The following is a 23,851-nucleotide window of genomic DNA, read 5'->3' as shown; positions in this document are numbered from 1 at the left end:
CTGTTCTTCTTAGCAATACAACACATCCAGACGTAAAATACAAGTCTTAAGTAAATGTAAGCATTTAATTGCCTGCTATTATGTAATAGCAGTATGAAGTTGCGACATAAAGATATGTGTTTAAAAAAGTATCCCACAGCATTCTGGAGCTACAAGTTATATACATTTTCTTGGCAGTCTGACATTAAACTACCAAATTTGACAAAAAAAAAAAAAGCTAAAGAAAACTTTAATTATTTTTTAAAAAACATATGACTGGTTAATGGCCAGTAGAAGATGCCCCTTGAGATTCTGAAGTTGGTATTATATTTGACATGAAATAGAGCAGAAAATTATATTTCCAGAACAAAGCTATTCTCCCTCACTTTAAAATAACCCATTTATGTGTATGGGATTAATTTTCCGAAACAGTAACTATCTAAAAGTTAGTCTCTCAGTCTCCTCACGGACAACTCATCTGGGAACTATACAAACCCCCTGGACAACTCATCTGGGAACTATACAACCCCCCTGGACATTAGATGGTAGAGATAAATAGGCACCTTCAGAGGACAGTTCATTCATAAAATCACAGAATCATAGAATACTTTGGGTTGGAAGGGATCTTTAAAGGTCATCTTGTCCAATTCACCTCACAGTGAGCAGGTCATCTTCAACTAGATCAGGTTGCTCAGAGCCCAGTCCAACTTGACCTTTAATATTTCCAGGGATGGGGCATCTACCACCTCTCTGGGCAACCTGTTCTTGTGTTTCACCACCTTCATTGTAAAAAATTTCTTCCTTAGATCTAGTCTATATCTAACCTCTTTCAGTTTAAAACTATTACCTCTTATCCTATCACATCAGGTCCTGCTAAGTAGTTCCATCTACCTTAGATACTTTTTCAGGGTGAAATGACTCATATCCTGAAGATATATGCATTTGTCCATTAAATAAAGAAGTGGCCCAATGGACTAGATTACTGAGACATACAACTTTACTATTAGAAGTTTAAAGTTAAATTAAGTAAGCCCGTGACTTATTGTTATAAAAGGAGAGCTACCTTCCTCATGCAGTACTACAGGAAGAGCTTAAAGTATTAATAACTTTTTGACAACAAGAACAAAATATGAGAAGTTCATACAGTATTTCCTATTTCCTACTCACAGCAAATCCTCATTCTTTGATTTTTTCCAGCAAATCTTTGAGCAGCATGAATCAAAATGCCCAAGTCAAATTACAACATAGCATTCATATTTAATATTTTTTCCTTAATAACATTTCCATAAGATAATATAAAACTTATTGGCACAAACAGGAATGTGCTTGTAACAATATATGTGTGTGTATATATAAGTATCAGTGTATATGTGCTTATAAATGTGTATGTTTATATTACTACTCTCTTACTCTGTATATTTATTTCTGTATATTTGTTTTTTCAGAAGTCTCATTATATATGGTGCTTTTTTTCAGTAGCCTCTCATAAAATGTAATCACATTGAGAATTTCAGCTTTTATTGATACCAACTTTTAAGCACTTCTCTAGCTAAGAGTTCAAGAAAAAAGACAAATCACAGAAAAACCTACTTAATTTTCTAAAAAAAATTTTTCCAAGTAGTTTCCTCCATAATCTCATTTTTAACTGAAGAAAAATGAAAGTGTTAACAAAATGTCTTTCAAGAATCCTGAAAAATAAGGCTTGACCTGGGCTCATGTTTACTGTACAATTTACATAATTTTCAGTCCTGTTTTACTCCACTAAGCTAAACTCTTATCCATCTCTGCTACTTATCTTCAATGCCAAGATTATAAGTCTTGAGCTGGTTATCCAATGGCTTTTCAGATAGAGTGCAAATTAAATGACTACAGGGCTAACAGTTTTCTTACACTTTCTATCAATCTTTCTTGCTCATACAGAAGAACAGTTATATTCTTCCCACATCCTTTCTCCTTTGCAAAAGATCCACAGTACCTTATATTCCTGCAACTCTAAAAGCTGTGTATCGTATCTAGAGGTAAGAAGAGTAGCATCTGATGTAGGCTCAGTAATTTCAGAATGCTTTTTCACTGTGGCTACTTACAAGCAAATTATATTCACACAATGGCATAATTTTGTAGTAAAAAGAGATTGCAGAATAGTTGGAGCAATAACTTTGAGAGGTAACACTTTACCACTTTAACGTTTTAAGGAGTTTTAAATGGGACATCAAGTCAGAATAATTTAACATCTAGATGAAGAACTATCAAATTATTTGTACAAAATAGACCAAGAGGATCACAGATCAGCACAATTCTCTGTGAGCGAAATCTTATTTTTATGTTATCAATAACTCTTTCTTAGAGGAATACACCATCAGTATACTTTGTCACATTTTTCATGCCCTCACAGAGAAAACTGATGAAATTCAGAATTGAACTTGCCTTCTTTCTTCTCTCTTTAATTCCTTTTTCTGCATTCTTTCCAGATGCAATTCTCCTTTTTGTATTCTTATCACCTCACCCTATTTTATTCAATTTCTATGACACCTATCTCTATTTCTCTCCTTCCCTTAACATTAAATTCTTATGCTTCTTCAGCTCTTTCCACTCACGGCACAAGAGTACTATGCAGTCACTTCCATATTTAAAACAAAATATCAACAAAAAATCTAGAAGTTTGAGCCCTCTCTTCTCATCTAGTCCCAAAACCTTTCACCTGAAAGCAACTAGAACACACTGTTTCGAGGAAATTTTGCTACCTGGAAATCCCAACTATTTGTGTCCTAAGCATTTTCTAACTTCTTCTATGTGTCTTAAATTTCTTTGAAATAACTCTTAGTAAGATCCTTTCTCAGAGAAAGGTTAAAATAAGTATTACATCTTTAACCTGAAATCTGCCTTCAACAAATAACTGCCCTTTTCTTAAAAGTCACCTGTCCTTCAGCTTCCATGATCAGTCATTATATAATTCTTTCTTACCTCTCTATTAAACTCCATGTTCTCTTATTGGGTTACATTATTTATTGTTTTTTTTCCCTCTACATTTATTTACAAAATGTAATATTTGTTCAATCCATAAATGCATATCAAACTGCCATTTATGTGCTGCCACTCTGAAAATATGTCTGGTAAACTGAAACAGTTTCTTTTCTTCAAAGTAACAGGACTTTTCTTTCTGACATTTCCTTGTTGACAGCTAGTCATAATGTAAAATTTAGCATAATGAACAATCTTTTAAACAACTGCCCTCTCATTAACTTAATTCCTTTTTTATGCCATAATATGAATAATATCTTCACTTGAGTCTTCACTTCAGATTCTTCTGTTGATACCAAATCTAAATATCAACGACTACTTCCAGCTAATTTCTCTCTAAAATAAGGCATTTCCTCATCAACACAGAAAAAGCTTTCATCCTCTTTCACCTGTATGAATTAATGTGGTTATATCCAACTATCTGCTAGTTGGACTATAAACTTTTAAGGACTTTCTGTTCTGTGGAAAACATTAGAGCCTAGTCCACTTCTGGAATTCTAGGAATTACTACAGTAAAAATAAACAAAACCAAAAATCAGTAATGCAATTCCTAGTTCATTGCTGCTAACCTAGATCTACATGTGTAGCACAGGATACTGGACACATATATTAAAAAAAAAAAGGTGGAAAAATAGATTTATTTACCTTTTCCATGAGTAACATCCACAGTCCATGTACAATTCAGTGAATTTGGATACAGATCAGGATAACCAGGGGATAAAATTGTTCCACTAGGTCCTCTAACATCTCCACCACATAAAGCTAGAAATAACAAAGAAAGCAATAATAAAATAATTAATATAAATCTTACAGATGAGAGAAAATACGAGAAAACAATTTTTTAAAAACTTATGGCTTTAAAATGACTTAAAAATAGTTGGTCAAATGATTTAGCAATTCCACATATAACTACAGCCCATTTTTATACAATATGAAAAGAAATATAATCAATGAATAATTAACATGCATTTTAATAGGTACTAAGAAAATGGAAAGCTAGTTTCCTTAGCTGTTTTTTCATATTTTCTTCAGACTCTGTGAAAGACATAAGTTCAGCAAGATGAAGGCAGAAGAAGATACGGAGCCAAACAATATCACTTTAGCCAGAAGCTAAGTCTGGGGAGTTAAAATGGCATAGAGTGGATTTTGCTATTGAAGAATTACTGACTGAAAATATTATTGCAGGGAAGCGTGACATGCTTTCTTGTATCTAATTGGATATGCATCTATATCTGTAATGCAAGTGATAATGACAATTGCCAATACAAGAATAAATCTTTCCATAACAATATAAAAATTAAATTACAGCTTGAATTAATACAAAATAGAAAAATTAAATCATTACAACACTGCCATAAATATCTTCACAATTCACCATTACATTTTAATGGTGAATTTTCCATTTGAGAGCTTTTGAAATACTAAAAATAATTGAGTAATTTTTAGTAATGAAGAGTCTCTTATACCTTAGAATTATCTGTTATCAATAACAGTGGTTAAAACTCAGTACCAAGAAAAGTTATTACATCATAGTTCTCTGAATATAGATTATCTCAGAAGGGTATATATTATAAAACAAATGAGCATTTCTACTTTTTATTTTGTTTCAAGATTAAAAATATCTATTCATTTTATTTTTCTTAGCCTAATTATATACATTACCAAAATTATTTGTAGAAATGTTCTAGGATACAAAAAAACAGTAAACTATGTTATTGCCATCAGATTTAAGTCAACTAATACAGACTTTTAAGAAAGTTGATTGCAGTTCTTCATATGAGCAGCTCTTTCAGAGTAATTAACATGAACTCTCCCTTTTCAGCCTTAAATAGTCAAGCTCTCAACCAGTGTCCTTTCAGACTTTTTATTGGTGTCAACTGTAGTTTCTGAGCCTGCACCTTAACCTAAGCCAGTACTTAGCACTCTCTTTTTTAACAATAAAGTTCTCTCTTTAGTAGATGCTAAAGCTGTTGAAAGGCAGTTTGGGAGATAGGCAAATGGTAGTTACCAGTCGATACAGCTATTAATCCTTTTTCCCCTTATGTATAAGCTGTTGCTCACCTATTGCTCATGTCTGTGCTTCCCAGCCTGCTGCCACACCAGCAAGGGTGAAGGAAGAAGCCTGTCACAGGCTGGAGGAGCAACACCTCTTTCTGAGAGAGGCTGCCCCACCTGCATTAGCTGGTTTAACCTGCTCCTACTCCTCCTGTAACTTCAGCAGCAGTTACCAATGTAGCACTCAACAGTATGGATCGTAAAGGTGGGAGAAGTTTGGCCTTTCAATATATGAACAGTGCTCAAATAAAATCATACTTCTTCAAGAGAAAGGTGTTGTGAGCAATTTGTTCCATCATGCCATTTATTCTACTATGTCTTGGTATTTATTCTACTTATGACAATTTCTGCTACACATCAATGGGGTAAATCATGAAAGTTATACCTATTTATCTTTGCTGTTGCTGTTAATGCTATTTCTTTGAGAATTAATATGTTGACTAGTCATGATTTTCTGCTTTTAGAAGTACATTCAAAACTGATTTGAGGACAAGCCATACAGTGAATCAAGAGAATATCCAGAATGTACCTTCCGCCTCACCCTGTACCTAAGCAGATATTTGAATAAGGAAATACTTGCATTGTTGAGACATTTCAGTAGCACTGTGGAATGTTTTCATAAAGGTCAATCATTTTTCATAATGAGGTTACTGCATTGCATGCCATCGCTATCTTTAGGGCACTGAATAAAAAGAAGTATATATTTAATACAGTTTTCTTATAAAGCAGAAACAGAACTTCATCCTCTATTCTAGGATGAAGACCATCCTATTTTACCTAGCTAAATTTGTTTGATTGTTCTAACTAACTACATTTCTGTTTTAAACATGTGTATTTGTCTGAGTAGCCTCACGATTTCTTTGTGTGTGCAATTTTTCCTGCCAAATTTCTAGCCTTTTTGACCTAGCTTTAAGCTGGAAATTTGCAGATCCAGTATCATAGGCTGAAATAGGACATTCTAGGACCACAACTACACAATTCCATAATTGTTGCCACAGGGGAATAACCTCCCAGCCTGCTAGTTTTCCTCCTCACTTCTCTGGTCAAGAGACAATGAAAGTAACCACTGTCCACTTATCTCCTGATCTTGTTATATTTAGACATTAATAAAACAGCATCAGAACTACACCAACATGTTATTGGAGCTTCTCATGGTAACTACCTATTTTGTCCATAACTTAGGTCAGCCCTAAACAGGAAAATGCAATCAGATTTTATAATCATGAGAAACAGCCCAAACAAATACGGTATTTTACAGTGGGTGTTTGGAAAACCTTTTAGGAATGTAAATGGTGACAAAACATCTATGGCATGCCATCAGGCACTCATTGTAACACTATGAAGGCTAGCAGATGGCAAAAAAGGCATCAAGGGACCAGCATTTTACAAAACAAAGCCAAGCTGACAGTTCTGAAATATAAAATGTGCACTGGTCCTGATAAGATGGCAAACAGCCCAAGAATATAATATCACTACTAGTATCTGACTCTTTCTCAGAGTGCAAAGGAAAACAGGAACACATGAAAATACAAACAGCAAAAGATAAACTCCACACATTTTTCCAGATTCTACAAGGAACCTTTCTTTCGCTTTATCTGATTATACAGAGATGGAGGCTAGGAGAGACTAAAAGTGGAATGAATACATAAGCAAATAACTGAAGCACTATCTTGGTGTTCTAATGTGGGAAATGGAGTATTGTGTTGCTAATACAATAATTAATAATTTCTTTGTTATGCAAACAGAGAAGCTGAATCAACACCTCCCTAATTTTTTTCCCTCCATTACTATGTTGTTCTCCCTCTTGAGGGCTCACTTTGGAAGGCTGGCAAAGCACATTAGTATCTCTAACTTTGCATCAGTTAAATGAGACAAGTTTTCTTAATCTACTTCTGTAAGATACATTTTCCATCTCTATAACCACTGCATTAACAATTGCATGTACTTATCTGACTTTCTCGTCACAGCAGCTCTGCTACACAAACATATTGCTGGGATACTTGACATTAGATTGTAACATTTTTGTTCTTAGATGTTTTTCCCCATTTTTTCACATCTTCCATTCTATTTTTCATGTATTTATATTTTACCGCAGAAGTCAGTCTGTATAATCTCTTCCTACAGAGGTCAGCCTGTACAGCTAGCTTAACACGTGTTCCCAAAAAGCCTCTTACCTCTTAAATTTTGCTTTTTATACCATGAAATAAAACTTAACAAACACTAATTACATTCTCTGTCATCCGAGGTCTTTGAATAAGGTTTACTACCTATTTAAAACTAATTTATTTTGGTGTAACACAATTCAGTCCCAGAGTTATGAAGGGTATAGCAATAATATGAAGTTATCAAGAAAACTGGATGTGAGAAGAGGAGGTCACGACATCATAGGAGAACAGAAAACTATCAAGAGTATGAATATATTTGTTATTTTAATAAAGCAAAATAAAATAATACATATATATATATATATACACACATGTATCCATGTATTTCTACATATGGTGTTCACTAGCAATGCAGTAAAAAAAAAGGCCATATCGATGTCCCTTTTTAGCCTGACTGAAGGTGGTGTTATCTGGGAAATTAACAACATTTTCCACATTTTCAAATTATATCACCCACCATTTTTATATATCAAGGTTTTTCAAGAGACTAGCCATAGATCACCAACCACAACTCAGAAACCAACATAAAATGATGTATCTCAATTTTCTCAAAAAAGAGGGAATACACATAAGAACAACAGAAGCCTTCAGAAAAAAACTACTTTTTTTCAGTAAGGTCAGCTTGCTGCAAGTACAAATAATTGAAAACTATTTGTATCAAAGGTGATAGGAAGAGAAAAGATATTTTTATATCAATTAGTAATAATGATTAGTTTTACAAATGGTTTCAAACATCATTGAGAAAGACTAAGAACATGCTAGCTCAGAAAGAACCAGAGTGAAAAGATAAACCTATTTATACATAGATGTGTTTGTATATGTATAAATCTAAATCATAGAATCATAGAATGGTTTGGATTGAAAGGGACCTTAAACATCATATGTTTCCAAAACCCCTGCCATGGGCAGGGACACCTTTCCACTAGAACAGGTTGCTCAAAGACCCATCCAACCTGGCCTTAAACACTGCCAGGGAGGGGGCAGCCACAACTTCTCTAGGCAACCTGTGCCAGTGTCTCACCACCCTCACAGGAAAGAATTTCTTCCTAATATCTAATCTAAATCTACCCTCTTTCAATTTAAAACCATTACCCCTCGTCCCGTCACTACATACCCTTGTAAAAAGTCCCTCTCCTGCTTTCCTGTAAACCCCTTCATGTACTGGAAGGCTGCGAGAAGGTCTTCCTGGAGCCTTCTCTTCTCCAGGCTGAACAACCCCAACTCTCTCTGCCTCTCTTCATAAGAGAGGTGCTCCAGCCCTCTCATCATCTTCGTGGCCCTCCTCTTGACTCGTTCCAACAGCTCCATGTCCTCCTTCTGTTGGGGGTCCCAGAGCTGAACAGTACTCCAGGTGGGGTCTCATGAGAGCAGAGTAGAGGGGCAGAATCACCTCCCTCGACCTGCTGGCCACGCTGGTTTTGATGCAGCCCAGGATACGCTTGGCCTTCTGGACTGCAAGCACACATCGCCGGCTGATGTTGAGCTTCTCATCAATCATCACCCCCAAGTCCTTCTCCTCAGGGCTGTTCTCAATCCATTCTCCACCCAGCCTGTATTTATGCCTGGGATTTCCCCCACCCATATGCACGACCTTGCACTCGGCCTCTGTCCTGGTTTGGCCTAAACCAGGCCGATTTTCCTTTCAGTGATTTTTACTTTCAGCTAAGTCTCCTCTAAGTAACTGCACTTTCTGAAACTAACTACATGTTTTGCAGACAGTGTCTGCTTCCAGGACTGATAACGCTCGAAGTTTGTAGTTATCGCTGAGGCACCGGTAGGGATGTTGTGCAATAAGGCTCTTGCTGTACTTAGTCCTAGAGAAACCAAGGTCACTGCTGAATTCCTCACTGCTTATGAGTGAAGAGCCAAAGGGGGGTCGCACCTTCAGGGAGAAGCAGACAGGGCAGGTGACCCAAAATTGACCAACGAGGGTATTCCATCCCATACACGTCATTCTCGGTATAAAGCGGGGGGATCACGAGGGTCTCTGGCTTGGGGCTCTTTTCTGCTATGGCCGGTGTCCAAGGAGGACTCCGACTGTTTTCCTGCTGCCCCCGATCCCGATCCGTGCATCCCTGAATCCAGCTCTCGACCGTCGCTAGGCCCAGCTTGGGCCTTCCCGGAGCCTGCCCTGCAGTGCCGGTGGTGACGTTGCCGACATCGGGGGAATTCGATCTTGGTTTTGTATATATATTTGTATATATTTGATTATTCCAATATTATTATTATACTCTTTTTCATTATTATAGGTTTATTAAAACTGTTTTAACTTTCCAACCCGTAAGTCTCTCTCCCTTTTCCCTTTCCCTTCGGGGGGGGGGGGGAGGGTTAACAGAGAGCGTCTGCTGCAGGTTTAATAGCCAGCCCAGCTTTAAACCTTGACAGCCTCGTTGAACTTCATGCGGTTCGCACAGGCCCATCTGTCAAGTCTGTCAAGGTCCCTCTGGATGGCAAGTATATATAAATACAAGTATATTTGTGCATGAACACACAGAGACCTCATTGCATTCATTTGTTTAATGAACTCTAACTTCGAACTAAAAATCTAATTCTAAGGTGATTTTCATTTACTACGTAATTTGATAATAAAAGTGAAATATAGTTAAAAATCATTGAAACAGTGAATTAGAATTTGAATCTTATATACTGTGCTTCATAGACTAAGAAAATTCAGCATCTGTCTTCCCTAATTACAGAAGATGAAATGTGTCTTAAAATGGGATGCAGTCAAGTAGTAACAAGCAAATAACAATACAGACATCAAATTATTATAATCAGCTTCTCGAAAGAAACCTTGGACTTGAGTTATATTACACAAGAGACTAACTTAGTAGAAACTAGTGTACCCTAGATTACTCACAACATAAACTTGCATTTTTACCTTCTTATTTAAATCTAAACCAGACCAAGACATGTTAACCATTTCCAACTCTGGCATCAACCACACTGAATATTTGCAGCAGGTTTTTTAACAGTTGTATTTTAATAAAAGTATTGTTTTAGATGTCTTAACAGAAATGACATAACACCTCTGCCATATTTCCTGCATATGTTCCTCAAGGTACCGCACAAGTCATATTTGCTAATTCATTTAGACATCTAGGTACTTTCAATACAAACACCAAATGTCTTCCATCTTGCTTGCACATTTTTCTTGCTATTTATTAATTTTCTTAAGTAAGTGAAAATCAAGTGGAATGACTATTTATTTTTAGTTCAAATACTGAAAAAGAACTATTATGTATTAATTAGCATTAAATATCATGTTATGATGAAGGGAATAAAAAGCACTTTACACTCTGAATTATGTAGCTAACTTTTACATGAATTATCCTGTAATTTTTAATAAAATTAATACAATACTTCATGTATTAGGTAGAATCGGTTTTCTCACATGTATTCAAAGCTTAAAAGTAAAATTCTATTATAATATTCATATAGAAAGGACATGATGAAACAAAATTTTGTCTTATTTGTCAAGCACTGGGAGGAGATTACAGTCAAGAAATTCAGGGCTGTCTAGATAGATAAGTCCAGAGTGAATCACACATAGATGTTAGATACAAATGGTACAAATGTAATACAAGTAACATTTTCTAAGCAAAGCTCAAAACCATTTATTTGTTCTCTCTTAAGTATGACTATTTCTGTAGGCCTGTACATATGCTCTTTTGAAAAGAATGGTTGTTATTTATTTGTATGTTTATTTTCCTAGGTAATGTGTCCCATGTTTGTGGTATATAGGCCAACCCACTTCTTCAGATGAACTATTTCAAAATAAATAAATGTGCACAGTAATATCACTCATTTTTCTCTGGTCTGTATGCATAAAAAAGCTGTTTACCTATGAACCAAAGAAGGACAAAATAATGGCCTTCATCAGTGCCACCTTTTTTGAAAAGAAATAAAAAAGCATTTTGTCAAGATAGATATCCACAAATTAGTCATACTTAACAATATAGTATTTTTAACAGTATCTTCCTAACAGTCTTCTTGAAAAAAGACTGATGGTTTGATAAAGATCATAGGTTTCACTTTTCGTTCATTGAAGAAGATTTAATTTTATGGTTGTATAACAGTTTAACACAGTGGTGTTTCTGTCTTGAAAACTGTAAAGCAATTAAAGTTCTGTATAAATTCAAGTAGCTTTCACCACAGTGAAAGGATGAGAGGTAATGGATTTAACTGGAATGTGGGAAGTTCTCAGTAGTGTGAGAGACTGAAATGTAAAGTCTTTGTCTCAAAGCTTGCTTGTGTGTGCTAGTTTGACAAACTAGACAGCGGCACTGTGGAAGCCACAAGCTTGTTGATGCAGCACACCACTCTCCTGCTTATCAGCTGCTGACCATCATCCGGGCTGAGCGAGCAGCCCACCAAGAACTTCCTGTTTACTGTAGATGACCACGCGAAGGCCGAGTGATAAGCGAGTCCTAAAGCACGTGAACTGCGCATGGGACGTATGCGCAGGTGCAAAACTGTAACCACACCGTTGCCAAGACACCGTTGTCAAGGTGAGAGAACCCACTTGCTTACCTACGTGGTATAAAGGAAGACCACCCCCAAGACATGGTGTCGACACACCACTGGAAGACTGGAAATGAACAGAGGACCTGCAGGACGCCGCTGGATCCTGGGTGGTGACTATCCTTGCTGATCTCTCTTCAATCCTAGCATATGTTTCCTCCTGTCTCTTGGTTTCCTTTCCGTATCTTTCTCCCTCTTTCGCAGAGTATTGTTATCCAATTATAGAGTATCATTATCTAAGTAAACATAGCCAAGTGTGAAGCAATACTGTGCCTCGTTTGTGCTTTACCTTCGTCTCAAGGATCGAAATAAATTCTTCCTGGGGAACTGCTGCTCTCTAGTGCACAGAGAAGGGGAGGGGAAAAAAATGCCTTGAGGCAGATTGAGGGGAGGGGGGCTTTTTAGTGGGGTCCTGGCCCTGACAGGCAGGGCTGATCAGGGTACCTTTTAGTGGGGTCCTGACTTGTATGGATAGGGCTGACCAAGGAGGGCTGTGACCTGAACGATCGTAGCTGACGAACCCCCCCGCCGCCCCCAAGGGCACCACATTGGTTCATGACAAGTAGATGTTAAGAATATCTATTGTGTGGCCAAACAATAGCACAGGTTGCTCAGAGAAGAAATGAAATTTCCCTCCTTGGAGATAACACTGGGCTATGTAGGATCCTGAGAAACCAGATCTAACATCCAGACTGGGCCTTCTTTTTTGGGTACGGGCTTGGACTAGATGACATTATGAGGTTCCTTTCAGCTATAAGTGTTCTATGGTACTGAAAATATTTACCCTTAAATATTTATCGTTAAAGAGCAGAAATAGAATCATAGAATCATAGGATTGTTTTGATTGGAAATGACCTTTCAGATCATCAAGTCCAACCATTAACCTAGCACTGCCAAGTCCACCACTAAACCATGTCCCTAAGTAGCACATCTACATGTCTTTTAAATACCTCCAGGGATGGTGACTCAACCACTTCCTTGGTCACCATGTTCCAATATCTGATAACTCTTTCAGTGAAGAAATTTTTCCTGATATCCAATCTAAACCTCCTCTGGCACATCTTGAGGCCATTTGCTCTCATCCTATCATTTGTTACTTGGGAAAAGAGACAAACACCTGCCTTTACTACAACTTCCTTTCAGGTAGTTGTAGAGAGTGTTAAGGTCTCCCCTCAGCCTCCTTTTCTCTAAACTAAACAACCGCAGTTCCCTCAGCTACTGCTCACAAGACTTGTACTCTAGACCCTTCACCATCTTCGTTGCCCTTCTTTGGACACACTCCAGCACCCCAATGTCTTTCTTGTAGTAAGGGGCCCAAAACTGAACACAGTACTAGAGGTGCAGCCTCACTAGTGCCGAGTACAGGAGAACAATCACTTCCCTAGTCCTTCTGGCCACGCTATTTCTGATACAAGCCAAGATGCTGTTGACCCTGTCTCCCAGCTCAGGGGGCTGGGTACCTGGAAAACAACTAGTTTTACTACTAAAGACTGAGGAAAAGAAGGCATTAAGCACCTCAGCTGTGATGGACAGAGTTTGTATGCCTTAAACAACTTGTTTGACAACTCTGGCTGGAGGAGGGGATGTGTACTACAGAGGCCTGCAAGTCTGGCAAGAGATAAGGGTCTTGGAACCAGAACAATACCCCTGCTGTGCCTTAAGTGTTGTGATTTACAACTCTGGCTGGAGGAAGAGATAAGTCCTTCGGAGGAGGAGGGATGGTATCTTTTCCTTGGGGCCAGCCTACATGTGCAACAACTTTGCAAGGCCTCAGCCACGCTTGTGCAGAAGCGGGGTCATACAGCGGACACCACAACTAGGGGGGATCATGACTCCAGACACCCCTTGGGAGACCACCGACTCATTTCGAGAACTATCTAAGACTACAAAGCGCAGGCGTCCCAATTAGCATGGGAAGTGAGCAGAGGCGGGGAGACAAGAGGGATGTTACCACCCTCTCCTATCTCGCATGCAAATGACCTAAGGTATTTAGACCTTCTCACTTGGGATGCTGGCGCGCGCTCCCGCCCGCCACCTGAGGACTGATCCTGCAAGCGATTTACCGGAGGAGCAACTCTGCCAAGCAACTTACCAACTCTACAGACAACTTACATCACTGGATCTAAGGGTGGTGATCTCTCTTTTCCTCTCTCTCATAGTCTCTATCCTCTTTCCCTTTTCCTTTTTCCTTTCCTCTCTTTTCTGAATGCCTTTAGAAACCCAAGACACTTACAACCATGCCACTTTCTCTGTATTAATAAATTGCTCTTAATTTCATAACAGTTATTTGGTGTCGTTTCACCTTAATTTACTCCAAGGGATTTATGAACTAGTTGCGACCAGGTCGTAACATCAGCCTTTTCCTCTTCCTTTGTCACTATGTTTCGGCTCACATCCAATAAAGGATGGAGATTCTCCTTGGCCCTCCTTTTGTAGCTGATGTATTTATAGAAACATTTTTTGTTGCCTTTTATGGCAGTGCCAGATTAAGTTCTAGTTGGGATTTGGCCCTTCTAATTTTCTCCCTGCATAGCCTCACAACATCTTTGTAGTCCTCCTGAGTCACCTGCCTCTTCTTCCAAAGGTCATAAACCCTCCTTTTTTTTCCTAAGTTCCAGCCAAAGCTCTCTGTTCAACCAGGCCAGTCTTCTTCCCTGACAGCTCGTCTTTCGGCACATGGGGACGGCCTGCTCCTGCAACTTTAAGATTTCTTACTTGAAGAGTGTCCAGCCTTCCTGGACTCCTTTGTCTTTCAGGACTGCCTCCCAAGGGACTCTGTCAACCAGGCTCCTAAAGAGGCCAAAGTCTGCCCTCTGGACGTCCAAGGTAGCAGTTCTGTTGACCCCCCCTTTCTCACTTCTCGGAGAACTGAAAACTATCATTTCATGATTGCTATGTCCAACACGGCCTCCAACCTTCAGGTCACCACAAGCCCTTCTCTGTTCATAAACAACAAGTCTAGCAGGATGCCTTCCCTAGTTGGTTCACTCACCATGTCAGGAAGTTATCTTCCACACACTCCAGGAACCTCCTAGACTGTTTCCTCTCTGCTGTACTGCATTTCCAGTGGACATCTAGTAAGTTGAAGTTCCCCATAAGAATAAGGGCTAGTGATCGTGAGACTTCTCCCAGCTGCTTATAGAATATTTCGTCTGCCTCTTCATCCTGGTTGGGTGGTCTATAACAGACTCCCACCATGATATCTGCCTTGTTGGCTTTGCCTTGAGTCTTACCCATAAACACTCCACCCTATTGTCATGATCCTCAAGCTCTAGACAATCAAAACACTCCCTAACATACAGGGCCACCCCACTGCCTCTCCTACCTTGCCTATCCCTTCTGAAGAGTTTATAACCTTCCATTGCAGCACTCCAGTTGTGCAAGTCATCCCATCATGTTTCTGTGATAGCAAGTATGTCATAGTTTTCCTGCTGTACAATGGCTTCCAGCTCCTCCTGTTTGTTGTCCAAGCTGTGTGCTTTGGTGTAGATGCACTTCAGCTGGGCTATTGATCCTGCCACTTTTGTGAGGGGAGAAGCCCTAATTCTTGCATGACCATTCTCGGGCACTTTTGTGGTTTCTAACCCATCAATAGCCCTTGCTGCCGCATGGCTCTCTCTCCATCCCCTGCCTCCACTGAGATGGCAGAGCTATAGATTCTACTATCCTCAAAGGTCAGAACGGTTTAAATTATGTTTTTTTCAGAGATGCTTTGCCATACTTCTGTATATATAAAATTGTGTTTGCTTATGTGTGTGCACACACATACAGAGAATACATATGTACACTGAGGAACAGTGTGCACACCTTATCTATATAGATACACAAAAAAATCAAAACTAAGGAAATTACCTATGAAATCCTTCATGCTTATAGATTATTAAAATATGAATGAATTATAGAGCCTGTCATATGACCCCTTCAGGCCAGTCTTTAGGGAAGGAAACAGTTTGCTGCTTCATTTTTAGACCATCATTCTCAGTATTGCCTAAATGTTCTTGTAGATAATGAAGTGTGACTTCCCTGATAAGCTTTTTGTGATACTTATCTGTGTAACATCCAAACACCTCATGAAAAAATTAGTTTACACTCCATCAAAGAACGGAATTGTAGTCAACATGATCTTCTACTTTGAGGAACAAATGGTTCTAAGAAGTCTAAATTTCCTTTTCTATACCCTTCTCCTCCTCTAAAACACACTCATGAGTTGTCATGATCTGTCCGCACAATTGTCATGGTCTGTCTGCATATAACTACATAATGTAATTATCAAAAAGAGGTGTAATTAGTGAAAAGACCAATCAAGAAAGATCTCTGCTCCTTAGAAACTGTCAGAGTAACATATTGAATGAGCAGGAACACTGAGCAATGTGTTTATTAGTGGCATGATTAACACAAATCTATACTCTCAGTTTATGCAAAGAACAGCTCCTTTAGCAAATGTCCTATTTTCCCTGGGAGTGCAAGGACTCTGAATCCTATTTAAAAACATTCCACCAGAGAAGAAATTCAGCAATGAAATTAAAATTAGTTCAACCATGAATTGGTTAAATTTACTAGAATAAATATACTCAATCCTGCCTCTAGAGCATATTTATTCAATGGACAATTGCTATTTAGCAATGTGCTCTGGAGAAAAAAAATTCTCGTTTACTTAATGAATTGTGTGCTAATCCAACATCTTGAGGAAGAAATTTATCACAATATGTAAGTTTATTTCACAGCAGAGCACAGTATTCATAGGGAGTGTGTTAATATTGTTTGTTTTAGATGGTTACCATCTAGTGCCTATCACTGTCAGAAAACACATCTTATGTTTATGGTCTGTTCAGCAAAATATAGTCCCCTTGACTGTGAGCTGTGGGAACCCTGCAGTTCCTTCATTCCAAGAACCTGATTGAGAAGCAGAATCCTTTATGAAACAGGCTTGCTGAACTACAGAGTGCTATTTTCAGGAAAGTCATTATTCACGCCCCTTTCTACCACTACAAATTTTGAGTATCATCATATATTGACCTGTTCAACCTATTGAAATATAAAACCCAAAGCATTTGCTAACTAAATAAGCTGAAAGCAAAGAAAACCCCTTTCTTTTAAAGAAAGAAATACAGTGAAAATGAATATATTTCCATATGGCAAATCAGACATGATTTGGTGAGCTTTTTCGTTAGTCTTCATTCAAATTCTGCTTTTTCTTTCTAATTGAGTGCTCTGAGACACTAAGAACCATTTTAGAAAAATGTACTAACGTGCATTATGTAGCTCATCAAACTTCAGTGTATTTTTTTGTTAAATACTACTCTAGAATTAAGTGGTTACATTATTCCTGATAACATTTTAATCATCAGAAAAACGTGTACCATGCTCAAAGGAAAAAAATTATTTTGAGGGGAAAACATCTCAAATACATAACTTAATAAGCATTATAATATGCTTTCTTAGTATTAAATATAATTGATATCACCCTAATGGTGAAAATGAATTAAAATGAACAATTCAGATAACAAGTGATGACTGAAACTATTAGATAATTTTTCAGAGATGCCAAAATTTATGACATGTTACTCAATACAATTTTTATCTGGTTTAAAAATTATAACGCTTAATCATCAAGTATAATGTGGCCCTAGAATGATTAAGGGGTGTCAAGTTCTGCTAACAAGCTAGGAACACAGTGATCAACATGAAACAGAAGAAAATGCAGTTTTTGAGTCAGGTATAAATAAATGGCGTCTCATGGTTCATATGTCAGCACACCTGTGTCCATAGATAGATAACCAAACACAAATATTTGTAGCTTGTAATAAGTGCTTTACAAGCAGATATACATTAACATTGCATGCCTTGAGCTAATTGGCAATCAGTTAGTTCATGGTAACATATATTCAGATAGACAAATCTTCAATAGTCTGCTGATTTAAAGAATTATATATTATTCTCTTAATTACTAAATATCTCATCACACAGAGGTATATAACATTTATTTCCTCTAACTATTCTTTTTTTTTTTTCCTAAAAATAGAGGTTTTTACAAACTCCAATATTCAACTCATTTTGACTAATAATAGTTTGGCAAAAAGTGTCTATTTTAAGGTACACTGTATTTTATCCATTCATCCTTACCATCACAAGTTGGGAGTGGGTGACTCCACCAGTGATTTTTTTCACATAGCAAAGGCTCCTCATGACTCAGCCTATAACCTGGATCACAACTAAATGAGACAGTGGAACCTATAGAGAAGTCATGTCCATAACGACGTCCATGCACTGGTATGCCAGGATCCAAGCAAGAGTAAGTATTAACAGTTACACCTGGATTTTTTTTAAAAAAAAATAAAAATAGTTAAATACATAACTTATAGTTTTTCAAAAATGAATTTAAGTTATTCACTGCAATGTGAGTGGGGGTGAAGGCTTCATCATCACACATTTTCAGTGAATTATCCTTGCACTATGTTTCTCTGTGTTACCTTGATGAGATGTTATGGATAACGAATTGCATTCTGCCACTGTTGCAAAGAAAAACATCACATAATTTACAGGATATTTAGTTTGATCCTACCTCAGTAACATTAAGTTATTTTGTCCCCGATGTTGATGTTGAAAAGCTTTGATGATCACTCAAAATTCTGATTTCCAGCCTTTATTTCTTCCTGATCAAACTGTTATACTAGCTAAAATGCTTTTCATTTCTTTTGAATTTTACCCTTGAAATATTTACATAGATCAATTATTTACATAAATAATTCTCATACCTAATATTATTTGATATGTGGGATATTGAGAAGATAAAGAAGAACAGAAAAAGGGGTAAAGAGAGTTAACTTGATAAGGAGAATTTTAATGTGTGCGAAAAAATTAAACCTTTTAGATTATTTCCCCATGAGAACTTTAACGTCATTATAAAAGAATCGGGGAAAAACAAAGAAAGAAACAAAAAATATTATTGAAGTCAGCAAATTAGAAGTATTCAGTGTAAGACTTTTTATGGGTGTTATTCCTTTTATCCCTACACAAAAACCATAAAATATCCTTCCTTACAAAGAATTCAGTGTGGAAAGAAATAATTAGCATAGAAAATAGGAACATATAAAAGAATTCAGCTTTCAATAGGATATCTGAAGAGAGAAATGCTAAATAGAGGACCATTAATGATTATTATTATCCAGAAAAGGGAAATCACAATTGGGTTGTACTAAATAATATAAGACAATGAACCAGTAAGAATTAAACAAAAATAAAATTAATACTTGATGTCTGGATATAAACACAGAATGTTAAGCAGAAAAACAACTACTGAAAATTGTTTATCTTCTGTAAAAATGGTGATGATATTTTTACTGTTATCTGGTAGTATAAATTTAACTTTCATTCTGCACTAGTGTAAAGAGAACTGTGGGGTGGGGATCAACTTTTTAAAAAAGGGATTTTATAATGAAATTGAAGAATTCATTTAAAATTACATTTCAGATTTCCTTTCCAACTTTATTTAATTAAAATGATTTGATGTAAGGATATTTGTACCAAGTGCGGCTTTCCTCTTTTTGCTGTTCACATTCTCAAAGTGTAATTTCTACCATTTAATATTATTAAATGGTAATAAAATTCAAAAGAATATAAGTCTGTTGTCAGAGGATGTAGGGAGGCAACTAGGAAAGCTAAGGCCTCCTTGGAATTAAACCTTGCAAGAGAGGTCAAGGACAACAGAAAGGGCTTCTTCAAATACATTGCAGGTAAAGCCAACACTAGAGGCAATGTAGGCCCACTGATGAATGAGGTGGGGGTCCTAGAGGCAGAGGATAAAAAGAAGGCGGAGTTACTGAATGCCTTCTTTGCCTCTGTCTATACTGTTGGAGGCAGTCCTGAGGAGCCCTGGACCCCTGAGGCCCCAGAAGAAGTCAGGATAGAGGAGGAATCTGTCTTGGTTGATGAGGGCTGGGTCAGGGACCAATTAAGCAACCTGGATGTCCATAAATCCATGGGCCCTGATGGGATGCACCCGCGGGTGCTGAGGGAGCTGGCGGAAGTCATTGCTAGGCCACTCTCCATCATCTTTGCTAAGTCGTGGGCAACGGGAGAGGTGCCTGAGGACTGGAGGAAAGCGAATGTCACTCCAGTCTTCAAAAAGGGCAAGAAGGAGGACCCGGGGAACTATAGACCAGTCAGCCTCACCTCCATCCCTGGAAAGGTGATGGAGCAACTTGTTCTTGGTGCTGTCTCTAGGCACATCAAGGATAGGGGGATCATTAGGGGCACTCAGCATGGCTTCACCAACTGGAAGTCTTGCTCAACCAACTTGATAGCCTTTTATGAGGATGTTACCCGGTGGATAGATGATGGTAAAGCTGTGGATGTGGTCTATCTCGATTTCAGTAAAGCGTTTGACACGGTCTCCCACAGCATCCTCGCAGCTAAACTGGGGAAGTGTGGTCTGGATGATCGGGTAGTGAGGTGGATTGTAAACTGGCTGAAGGAAAGAAGCCAGAGAGTAGTGGTCAATGGGACAGAGTCCAGTTGGAGGCCTGTGTCTAGCGGAGTTCCGCAAGGGTCGGTTCTGGGACCAGTTCTATTCAATATATTCATTAATGACTTGGATGAGGGATTAGAGTGCGCTGTCAGCAAGTTCGCTGATGACACAAAACTGGGAGGAGTGGCTGACACACCGGAAGGCTGCGCAGCCATTCAGAGGGACCTGGACAGGCTGGAGAGTTGGGCGGGGAGAAATTTAATGAAATATAACAAGGGCAAGTGTAGAGTCCTGCATCTGGGCAAGAACAAGCCCATGTACCAGTACAAGTTGGGGGCAGACCTGTTGGAAAGCAGCACAGGGAAAAGGGACCTGGGGGTCCTAGTGGACAACAGGATGACCATGAGCCAGCAGTGTGCCCTTGTGGCCAAGAAGGCCAATGGCATCCTGGGGTGTATTAGAAGGGGTGTGGTTAGCAGGTCGAGAGAGGTTCTCCTCCCCCTCTACTCTGCCCTGGTGAGGCCGCATCTGGAGTATTGTGTCCAGTTCTGGGCCCCTCAGTTCAAGAAGGACAGGGAACTGCTAGAGAGAGTCCAGCGCAGAGCCACAAAGATGATTAAGGGAGTGGAACATCTCCCTTATGAGGAGAGGCTGAGGGAGCTGGGTCTCTTTAGCTTAGAGAAGAGGAGACTGAGGGGTGACCTCATTAATGTTTATAAATATGTAAAGGGCAAGTGTCAAGAGGATGGAGCCAGGCTCTTCTCAGTGACATCCCTTGACAGGACAAGGGGCAATGGGTGCAAGCTGGAGCACAGGAGGTTCCACTTAAATTTGAGGAAAAACTTCTTTACTGTAAGGGTGACTGAACACTGGAACAGGCTGCCCAGAGAGGTTGTGGAGTCTCCTTCTCTGGAGACATTCAAAACCCGCCTGGACGCGTTCCTGTGTGATATGGTCTAGGCAATCCTGCCCCGGCAGGGGGATTGGACTAGATGATCTTTCGAGGTCCCTTCCAATCCCTAACATTCTGTGATTCTGTGATTCTGTGATTCTGTGATTCATTTAGGCAATTATTTTAAAAATGCAGTGGTCTCTGCTGGCAATATCAACCTAGTTTTGCTGATGTGTAACAATCCTTCAATGTGAACATCCTTCAAACTTCAGAAAGGATGAGAACTTAACAAAATCATCACTTTATCACAATGCAGAAGATGATACAAAGAGAAGTAAGTGGGTGAAGGCTACAACAGTAAAGAATTAGGGAATAATAATAGATTTCATGTGATAAACAGCCAGAACTTGACATTCACTGGAGTTCAAATCAGCCCAAATTTTGTCTGGCAAAGTCACCTCCACATATATTCTATTTAATATCCTTATCACTAGTGGTCAGGAAGAGTGAAAATGGCCAAAAGTAATGTAAAAATTTAAGAATATCTGAAAATTGCTTGGTGGTAGTTCCAAAAAGTAGAAGTATGAAACAAAAATGGATAGATAAAAATGTTCTCATGACCTTTACTAAGCAAATTGAACAGTGACTACAGAAAAATATTATTTCACATAAAAATATGTCTCATTACAACAAAAGCTGTATTTAGAAGCACAAAAAGCAAATTATATTAAAATATATCAACTTATATGAATTTTAAGAATCCAAACTATGAAATCTTACAGATAGTTTCTGCAGTGTAGTTTATATTACTATAATACAGGAAAAAGAATACTTCTATATGTCAGAACAAATCACATATGCAGGTTTTTAGATCCCTAAAAATCCATAAACAAGCAATTCCATAGTTTGATTTTCAGCTCAATAATGTAAAATGCATTGCCAATTACCTTCAGTTAGAGCTGCAGGCACAACAATCAGGACAGTAATTCAGTTATCTGCTTAGATTTTCATAATCTTCCTGATCTCATGCAGTTTTACACACAGAGAAAAGTATTGTATAAAATATAAGAAAAACAAGATATAAAAGCGACATCCAGAAGAAAGGCATTTGCTTCCCATTCCTATCTTCTGATTGTTAAAGGATAGAACAGTACAGCAATGACATTAAATTGTACGTGAAATTACTGGTCATCCCTTTTGTAATTTAACATCAACAAACAGAATAAAAGAATAGAATCATTTTGGTTGGAAAGGACCATTCAGATCATCAAGTCCAACTGTTAACCTAGCACTGCCAAGTCCACCACTAAACCATGTCCCTAAGCACCACATCTACATGTCTTTTAAGTACCTCCAGGGATGGTGACTCAACTACTTCCTTGGACATCATGTTCCAATGCTTGATAACCCTTTCAGTGAAGAAATTTTCCTGATATCCAATCTAAACCTCCCCTGGTGCAACTTGAGGCCATTTGCTCTTGTCCTATCGCTTGTTACTTGAAAGAAGAGACACCTGCCTTGCCACTACCTCCTTTCAGGTAGTTGTAGAGAGTGTTAAGGTCTCCCCTCAGCCTCCTTTTCTCCAGGCTAAATGCCCCCAGTTCCCTCAACCACTCCTCATAAGACTTGTGCTCTAGACCCTTCACAAGCTTCATTGCCCTTCTTTGGACACACTCCAGCACCCCAATGTCTTTCTTGTAGCGAGGGGTCCAAAACTGAACACGGTATTCGAGGTGTGGCCTCACCAGTGTTGAGTACAGGGGGACAATCACTTCCCTAGTCCTGCTGGCCATGCTATTTCTGATACAAGCCAGGATGCTGTTGGCCTTTTTGGCCACATGGGCACAGTGCTGGCTCAAATTCAGCCAGCTGTCAATCAACAGCCCCAGGTCCTTTTCCACCAGGTAGCTTTCCAGTCACTCTTCCCTAAGCCTGTAGAGGTGCGTGGGGTTGTTGTGACCCAAGTTCAGGACCTGGCACTTGGCCTTGTTGAACCTCAAACAATCGGCCTCGGCCCATCGATCCAGCCTGTCCAGATCCCTCTGTAGAGCCTTCTACCCTCATGCAGATCAACACTCCCACCCAATGTGGTGTTGTCTGCAAACTTACTGAGGCTGCACTCAATCCCCTTGTCCAGATCATTGATGAAGTTATTAAAGAGAACTAGTCCCAATACTGAGCCCTGGGGAACACCACTTCTGACTGACTGCCAACTGGATTTAACTCTATTCACCACAACCTTTTGGGCTCGACCATACAGGCAGTTTTTCACTCAGTGAAGCATACCCCTCTCCAAGCCATGAGCAGTCAGTTTCTCCACATAAATGCTATGGGAAACAGTGTCAAAGGCTTTACTAAAGTCTAGGTAGACAACATCCACAGCCTTTCCCTCATCCACTAAGAGGGTCATCTTGCCAGAAACGGAGATCAGGTTAGTCAAGCAGGATCTGCCTTTCATAAACCCATGCTGACTGGGTCTGATCACCTGGTTGTCGTGTACGTGTCCTGTGATGGCACTCAAGATGATCTGCTCCATAACCATCCCCAACACTGAGGTCAGACTCACAGGCCTGTAGTTCCTCGGATCCTCCTTCTGGCCCTTCTTGTAGATGGGCATCACATTTACTAACCTCGAGTCCACTGGGACCTCCACAGTTAGCCAGGACTGCTGATAAATGATGGAAAGCGGCTTGGTAAGCACTTCTGCCAGCTCTCTCAGTACCCTTGGTGGATCCCATCTGGCCCTATAGA

At 38.8% G+C, this 23,851-nt stretch overlaps 1 protein-coding gene across 3 annotated transcripts in view; it reads right to left on the bottom strand.

The window, feature by feature from the left end:
* Window positions 1-23,851, bottom strand: part of CSMD3 (CUB and Sushi multiple domains 3) — a 790,297-nt gene that overhangs the window by 307,445 nt on the left and 459,001 nt on the right. For all 3 annotated transcript variants that reach the window (XM_068397267.1, XM_068397268.1, XM_068397269.1), the window contains 2 exons: window positions 17,865-18,053; window positions 3,643-3,759 (listed from right to left, as the gene is read on the bottom strand). In XM_068397267.1, the coding sequence (XP_068253368.1) occupies window positions 3,643-3,759; window positions 17,865-18,053 (306 nt within the window). The remainder of the gene's footprint in view (window positions 1-3,642; window positions 3,760-17,864; window positions 18,054-23,851) is intronic.

The sequence above is a fragment of the Nyctibius grandis genome, chromosome 3, assembly GCF_013368605.1.
Source record: "Nyctibius grandis isolate bNycGra1 chromosome 3, bNycGra1.pri, whole genome shotgun sequence".
Lineage (NCBI taxonomy): Eukaryota > Metazoa > Chordata > Aves > Nyctibiiformes > Nyctibiidae > Nyctibius > Nyctibius grandis.
Note: the sequence above shows the minus strand (reverse complement) of the source record. Positions and strands in the feature narration are given on the sequence as shown.